This window comes from Rhea pennata, chromosome 1 (assembly GCF_028389875.1).
Source record: "Rhea pennata isolate bPtePen1 chromosome 1, bPtePen1.pri, whole genome shotgun sequence".
Classification (NCBI taxonomy): Eukaryota; Metazoa; Chordata; class Aves; order Rheiformes; family Rheidae; genus Rhea; species Rhea pennata.
This window is the reverse complement of record NC_084663.1, coordinates 53,736,996-53,751,530: the sequence shown is the minus strand read 5'-3', so window position 1 is coordinate 53,751,530 and position 14,535 is coordinate 53,736,996. Positions and strand designations below refer to the sequence as shown.

Here is a 14,535-nt window from a genome sequence, read left to right as displayed (position 1 = left end):
CCTGTATAAGCAGGTCAGAGTCACTCTGGCTCAACTTGTACCTTCATCCTCTCTCACTTATGCTGCTGAGGGCCCAAGGGGACTGCACTTATGAGGAGACATGAATACAACTGAACCTTTACTGCAGCAGAGGAAAGTCCCAAGGGGTGATCAGATAACCATCTACAAGCATTTTCAGAGTGGAATTGGTGAGTCGGAAGAGTGTTTAGTATGAATGAAGGAGATATTATTAAGCAACAGGATAGCGGAGCAAGGGGAAAATTTAGGCTGAGTTTAGGGAAATGTTTCTAAATGTGAGCCTTGGAGCAGTCTCCTATCAGTGGTAATCTTATTATTTGAGTCAATTCAGAGCAGACAGTGAGCTAAAGTAGATGCTGTAGAGATCAATCCTGAAATGAGTGAGGGAAGAGCAAAACTACTAAGCAGAGAATTTTCATTTGTAATTTCTACAAATCGCCTGGTGTTGCTCTCAACAGAAGCTGTGGCTGTATCAGCTGTCACCTGTGAAACATAGAATGTGGATGGGAGAAAGTGGGAAGGACATTGGGAACTTACTTACCCCTGGGCAAGCTTACAATGATGCGACATGGTTCTTATCTATTGGGAGTGATTTGAGTCTAATTGATGATGCCTTGGGATCAAAGCACTCTTTGTATCATGTTAAGTGTAGGGAAAGAATTGTTCTTCTCCCTTGTGTGGGGAAGAAAAAAGGAAAGTGCTGTTACATCTTACCTTTAAAGAGACCTGTAGAGCAGTCAGAGGCAATCAAGCCTTCAGAGAAGGGAAGATATGGGCATGGGATATATGGAATGAATATGACACTGCCCAAGACAGAGAAGAATTTGTACCTAACTTAGTAAAGAAAAAGCAGTTTAAAGGAAATAAATCTCACTTTCCTCCCAGGGCTCACAGAAGCAAAGCTAACAGGAAGGTAATGAGAGAGCTCCAAGGACTTTGAAGGCTTTGGGTTGGGCTGTATGATAACGCATTCCCTAAAACAAATCCTAAAGAAAAAGGCAGATTTGGGAGAAATAAGGGAAAAGAAGCAGCATTTTGTAAGTTATATAGAAATGAGTCTGTGGGACACACAGACATGGACAGAAGTGTTTGTTGGAGAGGGAATGATGGTGAAGAGCGGAGAGAAAATCTGCCCAAAGGAACTCTGAAAAATGATTTTATCATTGTTATAGGACAGTTTATATAATAAAGCAAGAATATAAGTGATCTGCAAAGCTAGTTAAAATAAACTCTACCAGCTTTCATATAAAACTACTAAAATGGCTTGAGTGAAGTTCACTCAGAATCACTAGAAAGAACCATTTTGGCCCTGGCTCTGGGTTACTCTTGCATTCATCACTGTGCATCACACTTCATGATGTCTCTAGTCTCTTCCATCTTCTTCCTCTGAATGTATGGATATTTTCCTGTAACATCATTCATTATGTTTATCAGTGCCTAAAGTGTGCAGGTGCTTTCAAGACAAATCCATCATACCCCAGATCCAGGTCCCCAGACCTTTGCTTTGTCTTTGTTTACAAAACTCCTGTAACAAGGGGAGCCAGAACAAGATTTACGGACACTTATGTCACCTGCCTGTTAAGCACTAATATGGGGTGCAGCAGAACAAGAGCTGTCAGGGTACAAATAGGCCAAGCTGAAGCTATGAGAGGACAATGGTTAAAGCAGTATTAGAACATGAGGAATGCTTCTTGAGAGGCGTGTAATAAGTTTTGGGGAAAAGGTGTAAACAATGAGAATTGGAGGTGGTCCTAAGTTAAAAGGAAAGGCAAAATCTCTCCTAAGGACCCCAAAACCAAAGCAATGAGGAGAAAAATTGACTTGCCAATAATCAAGCAGTGAGAAAAAAAATTGGAGAGATGTAGGTGTCATTATGTTATAATTTACTGTCTTATATTCCAGCTATCAGGAGTAACATATTATGGGGCTGGAATCAGCCCTGCCCCTTTCTTTGCAGGGGTCTTCTGAGCTCTTGCTGCTAATCTGTTTGGCAAGCAGACAAAAAGATTGAATATGCTGCTGGCAATCACAGAAATAGTACGCTTCTTTGGTCTGGACATTTCCTTGACATATAGCTCAGTAGGTTGTCTAGTGCAATATTTACCTTGCTACAGCTTCTTCTAGTGCCCTGGTGGTGTGCTAGGTACTAGGCACAAAGCATCTACTAGCTTTGTATAGTACATCGCAGGTGAGAAGTGTTCCTTCCTACCTCTAACAAGGGTCTGAAACATGAGTATTGCTTCAGCATTCATTATTTAATGCTGCTCAAACCGATTGAGAAATAGAGCAGGCATCAACTAAGATGCTGTCAAAGATGAACAAATTCTGAGGTGTAATGTAACCCTAATAGTTAACTGACACTGGGGCTGGCAGGACATCTGTCCCTAGTGTAGCAACTGGGCTGCAGGTGACGGTGAGTGCTGGAATTAGGTTAGTGATTAGTGATGAAGTTAGGATTGGGAATCAGCATTATGCAACCATAATTAGCTCTCAAATTCAGATTCTGCTGCTTGAAGTCCTCTGACTGATGCTGGGACCTCATCAGAGCTCCCAGAGGCAAAATAAATCAGGAAAGCACTGGAACTCCGCAGGGCTCTCCAGGGTAGGTTAGGCAGAGCGGCTGGAAGTTCAGTCAATGATGTTCTTCCTCCTCCATCAACATGGAACCAATATCCCTATGCAGTTCCCTTCACTGATGGCTTGCAGACACAGTGTTCGGCATCCTTTTTCAAGCATTGTATTCCTCCTAATTAGGACAGCTTTCTTCAAGGCTGCTTTTTGTCTCAGGCTGAAGTATTACAGGACTTCACAGAATCACAGAAGGCTTGAGGTTGGAAGGAGCCTGTAGAGATCATCTAGTCCAACACCCCTGCTCAGTCACGGTCACCTAGAGCTGCTTAGGATTGTGTCCAGTCAGCTTTTGAATATCTTCAAGGATGGAGAGTGCACAGCCCTTCTGGGTAACCTGTTTCAGTGCTCAGTCACCTTTTCCTCTTGCTCTACTGAGCTTGGGGATAGGGTTTAGGGTTTTTCCATGCACTATTTTTCTGAGCTGCCTGGCCAGCACAACCGGGGCAGAATGGAGGGACCAGCCTGTGTTCAGCCTCAGTTTCTTTGTCTAACCTAAAGATTGTCTAGCTTTGCTGTACACCGCTTGGCTAATAATTTATTTACAGTTAGGCTGCTTGGATGCACAGTGACCTATTTGTGTATTTTCTATATTTTGAAATATTGTCCAGAAATATCTATAAATGCTGAGCTGTATTTTGCATGTGTAGTCTAATCATTTTCTATTAATACTTATCTTACAGATAATCCATATGAAAATGCAGTGTCAGATAAAGCTCTCATGGTATTTTTAAGCAAGCTAACCTTTGGTCCTGGCCAAATTCCAATCTGAATAATTACTGTCTGAATACCTACATTCCTCTTGCATTTTCAATTGGAGCAGTTAGCTTTTGCTTCCCATCTTAACAGTGATTTTGTAATGTTCCTCTGCAGTGTTAAGTAGACATGGCATTCCTCTACATTGGTGGATGTGTTTTATTGGTGAGTAGAATGGGATTATAGAGGTATAATGGTTTTACAGGCATGTTTATACCTAAATATAGACATGTCTCTAAACCCGCTTTTTCTCATGTCCCCATCACATATCAAGGAGCAAGAGAAGATATGATAGTGTGATATAATGTATAAAAGATTTTGTTGGCCATATTGGAGTTTGGGATTTGCTGAATTGTTTTGGAGTGGCAAAATCACAAAAAGGCTCCAGCACTCGTGCCCCACATCACCAAAAGGGGAAAACCTGCCCATTTGAAATAATCTATAATAAAATATATTGGTATGTTTTTACAGTCACTCTTGATTTGTGAAATTAGACTCTAACACCAGTCACTTGAAATAATTTAGGACAAATGACCTGTTTTAAAACTGCAGCCTTGTCTTGTGCTTCTAAATTTCTGCATCTGTATTGCCAGATATTCCCTGGAAAAAAAAAAAAAAACACCCCTTACAAGGAGGTCTGTATGTTGCTTCCAGTGTTTCCTTGATGGGATGCCTCCAGCATTTGCATTCAAACAGTGTAGAAAATAATGGCTAAAACTTGTTGTTGTTTATGCACAAACAACCACTGGCAATATCTAGGGTTACTTCAATCTGATTTTAAGCCTGTGCTGGTTCGCACTGGCTTCTCCTTTAGCAGCACACATTCAAAAGGGGTTGTAGAGAGCCAGACCAGAACAGGAAATAGAGATGAAGTTCATGCTGGGAGGCACGTTCCTTTCTTCAGCAGCCTGGACTTGCATGTAAGCCCTGCATGGATAGTGGCTACTACATGTGAGCAAAACTCATTCACAAGGAGAGTAGGAAAGGGATGATAAGCACAGTAAGCACTCTTGTTCCAGGCTTCGAGCAGCTCCTCTCCATGCTGTGAATATGCTGCTGCCTCATAAGATCATTGAAAGAGCTGTTCGGGTGAACAGCTGAGGCCACTTGTCAGTGAACTGGCTGCCACCAGTCTCAGGTTGTGTGTGATTTATTGGTGTTCTTCCATCTTATCACATCCCTGGGTATGTCCTATCCTACCAGAGAGCCCATTCTGGACCTCGTGCCAGCTATTGCCTCTGAAGGGCGCTCATTCCTGGCATGCGGCTGTCCATGGAGCACCTGAAATATACTGTGAGCATGAGAGGGGTGTTAGAGGCAGCAGTGGCTTGGGTGATACGACACCAGCTAGCTAAGCACTGCCTTGCCTGAATCCAGGAGAGGATTCATGGCTGAGGAGCTGAAGTGGAGGGAGACCCCAGTTTGGCTGTGGAGGCTCCAAAGCTCCCTTCTTTGCATTAGCTCTGGATGCTCCCTGTGTATTTGGCCAATACTTGAGGATCTGGTGCTGTACAGTGAGCCCCATCATCTTGTTTAGAATGAAAAATCTGGCTGGGGGGCAGATTCTGCGAGCTAGACACCCTGTGATTGTCACATAAGCTCTCTTCATGGTCTGGGCTTTTTTCTATTGGCTTTTCAGGATAAATCATAGAGATTTATTGGCTTTGATGCAGGTAAAGAAAAGGGAACGGGTTTCTTGGCAGGCATTTTTCCCTGTGGGAGAAGTCTGTGCTTGGGTGTGAAGGCAGAACAGCTGCCACGTTTGTCTGCCTACCTCCTGCATCACTGCTCTCCAAGCCCTGCTGTGGAAGGCCCTGTAAAGTGTTTCTGCTGGGAGAGGGGCACCGTAAAACCTACATTCTGCTCTCTGGGCATCACAGCTAGCCATTGCCTAACCAAGCGTAATATATCGTGTGAGACTATGCAGTAAGATCACAGGAGACATATTTTAAAGAGAGCAAATATAGCATTCAAGTGAGTGAGCAAGAGAGTGAGAGACAGAGAGCGCATAGAGTGCATTAAAGTTAATAAAGCGTCGCAGGAGTGGGGACCGCATTTCACTGTGAAGGAATCTAATTTAGTGACTCGTAATTGGAGGATAACAGTCCTGCTGGAATGAAGTTAGCTGTTCATTTTGCCAAACTCTTAAAGTCTCTTGGTTCTCCTCACGAGCATCACTCAGAAAGTGGATCCGTCAGAGAGCTCAGCATCGATTGATGCTTCATACCCACAGTCCTTTCAGCCTCCTAAATGGATTTGGATCCTCCTGTGCATATTTATTATCTATTTTATTATCTGCTTATTTATCTGATAATATCAGTGCAAGATACATTCTCCTTGCGTAGCTTCCTGTGGGAGGAGAGGAGCAGGTTCTCCCCTGGGAAAGAGGAGCAGGTGCTGAGCTTACATGTTCTTCTTGGCAGGACATGATGGGGCACCTTGTGCCCTTTCACTGGGGCAACTGATGCTTGGTAGGGATGTTGGACAGATTTCTAGCTTTACTAAAGTCCTGCCAGTCTTGTTCCTGCTGCTGTGACTTTCTGTCTGTTTGACCGGGGTATGTACAACAGTGAAGGGTGTGGAAGGGTCTGGGTAATGGATCCCGTAAGACCAGAGAGCAGAGGATGTAGTGCAAATAAACAAAGGGCTGATGTATTTAGTCTAAGTGTGTGTGTGTGTGTGTGCATATATATACAATTTTATATCTATATGTGTGTGTATATATATGTATGTATGTATAAACTTATATACATCACTCTTAGAGAATGGATATGTGGGCATGAAAAGCTGAATATGGGTTTTGGAGCTGAGGGAAAGTCTTCTACGATTTGAAATGCTCCAAACCTGCTTGAGATAGTAATGTGGCCCTGAGTGGGACTGCCAAGCAGTGCTGCCTCTCATGGGTGGTGGAGTGGATGGAGGGGGTCACTACTCTTTTTTTTATTCTCAGACCGGGAGAGTTCTGATAACATTTACTTTGTGTAGGTACTACAAGGATTAATTCATTAGTGTTTATGAAGTGCCTTGAGGATGAAAAGTGCTGTAGAAATGCGATGTATTATTAAAACAAGACTGAATAAAGAAAGAGCTAAGAGCAATCCCAAGAGAGTAGTCCTACTCATGCAGGGGTTAGAGAGATGACCTCACTGGGTGTTTCAATTTCTACTGTTAGGATTATATGATAAAGTGGACATGTTCAGGGAAAGGATCATTGCAACATCCCTGGCTGTGGTAGCTGAGGGTGAGCTTTTGTAAGCTTTGTGCACCTTTCTGCTTCTGGGCAAAAAATAACTTCCATGTAGGACTTGGAGGGAACATCTCCTATGCACTATACTGCTCTATTTTTTTTGCCATGATCATTAGGAAATTTTGTGTTCCTGGCTTTGTAAAAATAAATCTGCCTTGTATGGGTGAAAGGCATGTGACTAAGAATACTATAGATTGGAACCATGCGTGTGTTCCAGTGGTAGGAAGGTTATAAGCAATGCATACACACACACACATTGTAACCTCCCCCTGCCCACACACTTTCAGTGGCCTTAGCCATTTGTCCTCACTTTAGTCTGGATGGGCTGCGCTGAGAAACAAAAAGGAATCCTGTCTTCCTGGTCTCTTCAGCCTCTCTGCTTATACATCCGCAGAAGGCCAAAATGATTGCAAACATCAATAATTTCTTTATGTTGGGGGCAAGTACTTAGACACGGACTTGACATAAGCAATTAGTTTCACAAAGGCAGCTGAACAGCCATCAAAGGACAATTCTCAATCACTTTTGACTTGAGTCTCAAAGTGATGCGGTGCCAGAGAGATGACATGATCCTATATTCTGCTGACAGCTGTTCTCTGAAGTGACTCCAAACTCTGAAGTAGAGGCTGGACTGACCTCAACTCCCCTGTTTTTAACAGAGGTCCAAATTTGGCCAAAGGGCTGGACATCAGGCAGGAGGGAGTGATAGACTTTTATGGGGGGGTAAGTGTTGGTGGATGAGGAAAATCAACGGATCTGCCTTGAAAGTAAGTATATGTATTGACTTGTCAATTAATCACTTTCTCTCTGTCTCTCTTCTCCTTTTATTTCTTCCTTGCTCAGGGAGTGTAAGAGCTGAAGATGAGGCCCAGGGTGGAGTGCTACTCTCCAAGGTTTTGGCTGGTGCTGGCAGTCCTCGCAACAACAGGGAGCGGGGCCCATGCCCAGAAAAGCCACCCGAGCATTGGCATCGCGGTCATCCTGGTGGGGACCTCAGACGAAGTGGCCATCAAAGATGCCCACGAGAAAGATGACTTCCACCACCTCTCAGTGGTGCCTCGGGTGGAGCTGGTGGCCATGAATGAGACAGATCCCAAGAGCATCATCACCCGCATCTGTGACCTCATGTCAGACCGTAAGATTCAAGGGGTGGTATTCGCTGATGACACAGACCAGGAAGCCATTGCACAGATCCTGGACTTCATCTCTGCCCAGACCCTTACTCCCATCCTGGGCATCCATGGAGGCTCCTCTATGATCATGGCAGATAAGGTAAAATTGAACTTGCTTCTCCAATAGACCTGCAGATCCAAATTTAAAACAGAGAGAAATATCCTATTCTCCGATTCTCAGCTGAAACCTCATGGGTTGAGTGATTAGAGGGAGAAAGATTCAAGGACATATTAAAAAAGTTAACTGTGTGTAGCACTGCTGGAGAGCCTATTAATCATGTGGAATTATCTGCAACAGAGAAAAACTAATGAGGGAAAAGAGCAGGTAGAAGAGAGCTGCAAAAGAATGAGCTCTTCTTCTTTATGATAGGTGAAGAGCCCCCGACAATTGTGATTTTTGAAAATATTTTATTTTTACCTGTGTTTTACCTTAGAAGAGCTGAGAATGCTAGCTTGGGTTTTTCCTGCGTGAAGCTGGAGGACATCATGGTGTTTTCAGGGACGTTTAATATAGCTCCTATGTCTTAATTGAAAAGTAATTGAACCTTTAATAAAGCCACCCTCTCTCCAAAGTGTTCATTAGCTCCTGGAGTTAAATAGGTGTTAGCTACAGCAAATAACCAGTCTGAACTAGTCTAGCTATGTCCTTCTTGTTTCTGCTTCACTACTTTATTCCTTCGTATTACTGACGTTTCACTGTTTTCCCAGGCTCCAGTCAGTCTTCCAGGGAGTTATTACACAAACAGACTTTCCCACTACTGCTTTTGAACAGGGCAGAGGAGTAGAGAGGAGCAGCAGCTGTGCCCAGCTGATAACTCTCAGCTTAGGGGAGCCCTCATGCGGTACAGCTGGACTTGATACAAATCTCCCCCGGGAGCAACAGGAGACCCAACAATTCACATTTGAGTGTGCATTTGGCCAGCCAGTGTAGGTTGCACTGGCCTCCAGGCTGATGTGGGCCAGCAGAAATACCCTGGAGAAGTAGGAGTGTCCTGCAGACTCAGCGTAAGAAAGAGTCTGACTTGACCCTTCTATTGAGAAGAACCTCTTGACTCCACTTGGTGTATCATAAAGAAATAAACAAGGATGCAAGCTGATTATTTTTCTTTTGCAGGTCACTTTTAAGAGGATCTGAGACGTACAACTAGGCAGATCAGGTGTAACTGAATGAAGGGGGGGAATTATGATCAGTATGGTAACTTTTCCTCAGAATGAAATCTAGCAAACTGAGAAATCCAGGCATGTTTTGTTTTCTTTCTGTTGTAAATAATTAATCCAGTGTAGGTTTTTATAGGTGAATAGATGGGAAAAATTAGCCACAAATTATTTTCTCATTCTTTGACCAGTTATTCAGTATATAAATGATATACAACTGATATTCAGATTGTTTTCTGAAATTGGGCTTTGAGCTAAAGTAATTATTAAATAAAATAATCACAGGCATTTTATTTTCTCTCCACTTGAATAATTTCACATATGGTAAAGTCATTCTGCCCCATTTCTCCAACAGTAAAGCTTTTCCTTCTTTGACAAGAATCAGGCAACACCTCTGTGTTTTATTGCTCTCCTACCACTGCTTTGCATAATTATCAATGTCCATGTAAAGCAGGTCTGAAATATTACTAGAGTACCACATTTCACACTTACAGTGGCATTTTATATCCACTGTAAACAAGCATAAATGTTGCTGATGCCAGACCTCCTGAGCACTAGAAAAAGGTCCTTGCGATTTTTGAACTTGACTGGCCAAATTCTGATTTCAGACTCCTGCAGTGTAAATCCAGCATAGCCCCAGTGCCTTTGGTAAGATTAACTCAGATTTATGCTGCTGTAATTCAAAGAGAAATTTGGCCTATTGAACTTCCCAAAGATTTTTCTTTTTACCCATCTCTGGTCTCTCCTTAGGAAGGCAGCATGTCATGCTGTTGCCCTGTGTACCCCACTGACTTGCTTCTAAAGCACATTCTGGCAGGCAGGCAGCCCATGGGGAGCTCAAAGACGGAAGTCTTATGAATGGAAAACTCTGTTTTATCAACTCTCTTTTTTGTAGCTTTGAGAAGCAGGCTACGTGCAAAGATCTGCATTTTAGGAAAGGGCAAGATTTCTTTTAAACATAGATTGAAATGGCTGACCTTTACAGATTCTGATTCACAGATGGGTAATCCTTAATGGATGATACTTATTTGATGAATTAAATTAAAATATGGCAGAGAGTAAATACATTGATATTCTACTGAAAAATATTGAAACCAGACTGGTAAGTCCTTAACAATCTACTTTCCACAAATGGCCTTGATGGAGGCTTTGCTTTCATTGACTTTTAGTCATATTGTTTGCAAACGAGTTATATGGTTAGGGTTTGATCTTGTAAAGCAGCAACTGCTTCTTTCAGCATCCCCTCAACACCCACAGCAGTCAGCTGTGATTGAACTGGCTCAGCATTTCACAGATTCAGACCTGCACTTAGAGCCTGGCTGTACTCCGTGTGCATTTGCAATCAGTAGGACCAATGGTACAAACTGCTGACGTCTTAGTATGACGGATAAGAGCCTCTTCTCTGGAGGTTTGAGCAAAAGCCCTTGGCTGATCCACCTGCTTTTAACCAGCATGTGAAATTCTGTTTTATCTTCCATGAGGGTTAAGCTGGTAAATTGAAACCCAGGAGGGCAGGCAAAATAATAAAAAAAAAAAACCCACCAGATTTCAAGCTTGAATTTACTTTCCCCCTGCATATGTAGACAGATACTTCATATGATGTATAGCATGGATTGGCTTCATCTCAGTTAACAGGCATCTAAAAGCTTGCTTACCTACTAGCTGGAGTATCTCTACAATCACTGGTGAAGGAAGTGCCATCTGAGGACATCTCACCCTCCTTAGGGTGGAGTGAAATGCTTGTGAGGTATTCATGTGTCTCCCCACTTGGTACTAAAAGAGGCTGTACCTCTGACTTGCTCTTCATGCCTGAAGTTAAATCCTGTCCTAGGTATAACACGGCAGATGGAGATATGTTGCTGAAATTGTAACATCTGGATTTTTTGATTATTTTGTTCAAATTCATGCTCTTTAATATTACATTTGATTAGATTTTGCAGCTAGTATTTGTCCTTTCTGTATTTCTCTGTTTTGCCTATTTCTTATGAACAATTATATAGTCATTTGCATACACTTTTGCCGTTTCTCTCCTAGGTGCTCGTGTGCCTGGTCCCACTTGTTTAGCTGTTAGGAAATGCTGCATTTAATCTCTGTCTAATTTGGCATCAGAAGAAAATGACCAGGTGATTTCTGTGCACACCGAGATCTGTGCTTAGTTCCAGGAAAATGACACAGCACAGACACATGACATGCCTCAGTCTATCTCTAGAGAGACCACTTTTCCAGTGGAGGGCCTCCTCCTAGCCAATTCAATCCTTTTAGCTTCTGATGAAATGGCCAGCAGTGATGCCAAACCTTGTGAACTGCCGTGGTCATTATCCCGTGTTGTGAGGGCAGGACAGCCTGGGAAAAACAGCTAAGGAAGTCCAATAGCCCCTGCATTAGATACTCTCAGAGAAGCAAGTTCTGCAGTCATGGGGCAGGGTATAAAAGGGACTGCACTATTTCAGCCCTACTAGCAAACATCTGGTCCTTGTTTTGGTGTTAATACATTGAAGAGGAATGAGGACAACAGTATCATCTCACCAAGACCCCTGGTTAACAAGGGAGCAGCACGGTTTACTACTGACCCCTGTTTAATCTGAAATGACAGGTAGGAGAGGGAAATCTGCATGGATCATCACCAACACTGGGTTCTTGGGATCCAAGAAAATGGGTTGTTGTGTTTCTCCGATCTTTTTGGTTTGCCTAAAGTTGCCTAAAATTCCTCTTTATGATTTTATTTTGCATTATCGTAAGCATTAGATTTTGTTGTTGTGGGGAGCGTAATGCCCTTAAGACTAGTGGGGACATCTGCTCCCAGTCCAGTGTTAAGAATTGCTCTGGAAAATAAAATTCATTCCTACCACAGTGTGGAAATAGCTCATTGGTAGGTATGCTCTGGGTTGGAAAACTAATAGTGGAAGGAAACCTTTAAGGTAGCAGACATTTCTAGACTCAGTTTCGCTTTATTATATTTTCAGTATTGCCTACTATCACTTCTGATCAGAATGAGGAAGTAAAGGAGCAGTCAGAGAAATGGAAATAATAATAGCAATGTCTACTTATAGTATAATAACAATAATAACAATGTATACTTTTATATATATGTATGTATATACATACGATGTATAGAATCATAGAATCATAGAATCAGTAAGTTTGGAAGGGACCTCTGGAGATCATCTAGTCCAACCTCCCTGCTCAGCAGGGTCACCTAGAGCATGTTAGGGTTGCATCCAGGCGGGCCTTGACGATCTTCAGAGAAGAAGACTCCACAACCTCTCGGGGCAACCTGTTCCAGTGCTCTGTCACTCTCATGGTGAAGAAATTTCCCCTCACGTTCAGGTGGAACTTCCTGTGCTTCAATTTCTGCCCATTGCCTCTTGTCCTCTCACACGGGACAACTGAAAAGAGTTTGTCCTCGTCCCCTTGACACCCTCCCTTCAGGTACTTATACACACTGGTAAGATCCCCCCTCAGGCTTCTCTTCCCCAGGCTAAACAGGCCCAGCTCTCGCAGCTGTTCCTTGTAGGGCAGATGCTCCAGCCCTCTGATCGTCTTCGTAGTCCTACGCTGGACTCTCCAGCAGCTCCATGTCTCTTTGTACTGGGGAGCCCGGAACTGGACACAGTACTTGAGATGAGGCCTCACCAGGGCTGAGTAGAGGGGCACGATCACCTCCCTCGACCTGCTGGCAACACTCTTCCTAATGCACCCCAGGAGACCATTGGCCTTCCTGGCCACAAGGGCACATTGCTGGCTCATGGTCAACTTGTCATCCAGCAGCACTCCCAGGTCCTTCTCTGCAGAGCTGCTGTCCAGCAGGTCAGTCCCCAGCTTTTATTTGTGCCCAGGGTTATTTTTCCCTATGTGCAGGACTCAGCACTTGCTCTTGTTGAACCTCATGAGGTTCCTCTCTGCCCACCTCTCCAGCCTGTCCAGGTCTCTCTGAAGGGCAGCACAGCCCTCAGGTGTATCAGCCACTCCTCCCAGCTTGGTATCATCAGCAAATTTGTTGAGGTGACCTGTCCCCTCATCCAGGTCATTGATGAAGAAGTTGAACAGGATGGGACCTAGTACTGAGCCCTGGGGGATGCCACTAGCCACAGGCCTCTAGCTAGACTCCATGCCACTGATGACGACCCTCTGAGCTCTGCCTTTCAGCCAGTTCTCAATCCACTTCACAGTCCCCTCATCTAACCCACACTTCCTGAGCTTCTCTAGGAGGATGTTATGGGAGACAGTGTCAGAAGCCTTGTTGAAGTCAAGGCACACAACGTCCACTGCTCTCCCCTCATCTACCCAGCCAGTCATTCCATCACAGAAGGCTATCAGATTGATTAAGCAGGATTTCCCCTTGGTGAATCCATGCTGGCTACTCCTGATCACCTTCTTTTCCTCCATATGTCTGGAGATGACATTCAGAATGAGCTGTTCCATCACCTTTCCAGGGATGGAAGTGAGGCTGACCAGCCTATAGTTGCCTGGGTCCTCCTCCTTGCCCCTTTTGAAGACTGGAGTGACACTGGCTTTCTTCCAGTTCTCCACGACTTTTCAAAAATGATGGAGAATGGCCCAGTAACAACATCTGCCAGCTCCCTCAGTACTCATGGGTGCATCCCATCTGGGCCCACAGATTTCTGGATGTCAAGCTTGCAATATCTTAAAAGAAGAGGAAATTGTTGTTGAGATGTAGGCCACTTACTGTATTGAAAAAGATTTATCTTCTTGCATAAAAAAATGACTAAGCAATTTGACTGACTTGTCTGTTTCACAGTGAGTATTAACTTTTTAAAAAAATGAAAAAAGTCAACGTGGTGGTAATGGAAGTAGAAAGGATAAGAGCAGAAAATGCTTTGTGTTCCCTTATAGCATGGCGGGTGACCATCATTCCTGGTGGAAGTGTTCCTTGATTTTTCTGCATAGTCACACCATTTTGCCAATACTTCTTGTCTTTTCAGCCTTATAAGGCAACATAAATGTGAAGTAACAAAATGGTGCACATGCAACACTCAAAAAAAAAATACTGGAAGAAGCAGAAGATTATATTTTTTCCAGCTGAAAATAATTCTTCTTTATCTCTGTGTCCCTTGCTGTTTTCTCCAGGGCTTGCTCACACACAATAGGCATCCTGATGGAAATAAAATGGTAGGAAGAAATGATCTATGCAATTGGACTGTGCCCATAATAAAATCAGAACAAAAACTTCATGAAACTTCAAATCCCAAATTCTTGATTCTTTTTAGGCCAGATTCTTCTTTTCTCACACAACTTAGATCTGATTTTTCTTCTGTTTCCTCTATTAGCTTGCTCTTTTTTCTTGCATTCACCCCGAAGCTGCTGTTTCTCCCCTGCCTTACCAGCTCCAGATCATAAATCCCTTCCCTTTCTTTTGTTTTCTGGCAAGGTCTCCAAGATATGTATTCTCTATCCTTAAACGCTGAAGGTTGCTGTGGCAGCTCTGTGCCTGTGCCGTGCTGCTGCAGCAGTGGTATTCCTTGGTATTTCAGTGGGGAGCACATCCAAACTCAAGAATACGTGTAAAGCAGCAGGGAAGAAAACTAGCTGCTGGCCAGA

General features: G+C 43.4%; 1 protein-coding gene across 1 annotated transcript in view; it reads left to right on the top strand.

Annotated features, from left to right (window-relative positions):
- The window catches only part of GRIN2B (glutamate ionotropic receptor NMDA type subunit 2B), a 206,142-nt gene that overhangs the window by 29,635 nt on the left and 161,972 nt on the right, over positions 1-14,535 (top strand). The window contains exon 2 of the mRNA XM_062586741.1: positions 7,493-7,921. Coding sequence (XP_062442725.1) covers positions 7,511-7,921 — 411 coding nt within the window. The 5' untranslated portion in view covers positions 7,493-7,510. The remainder of the gene's footprint in view (positions 1-7,492; positions 7,922-14,535) is intronic.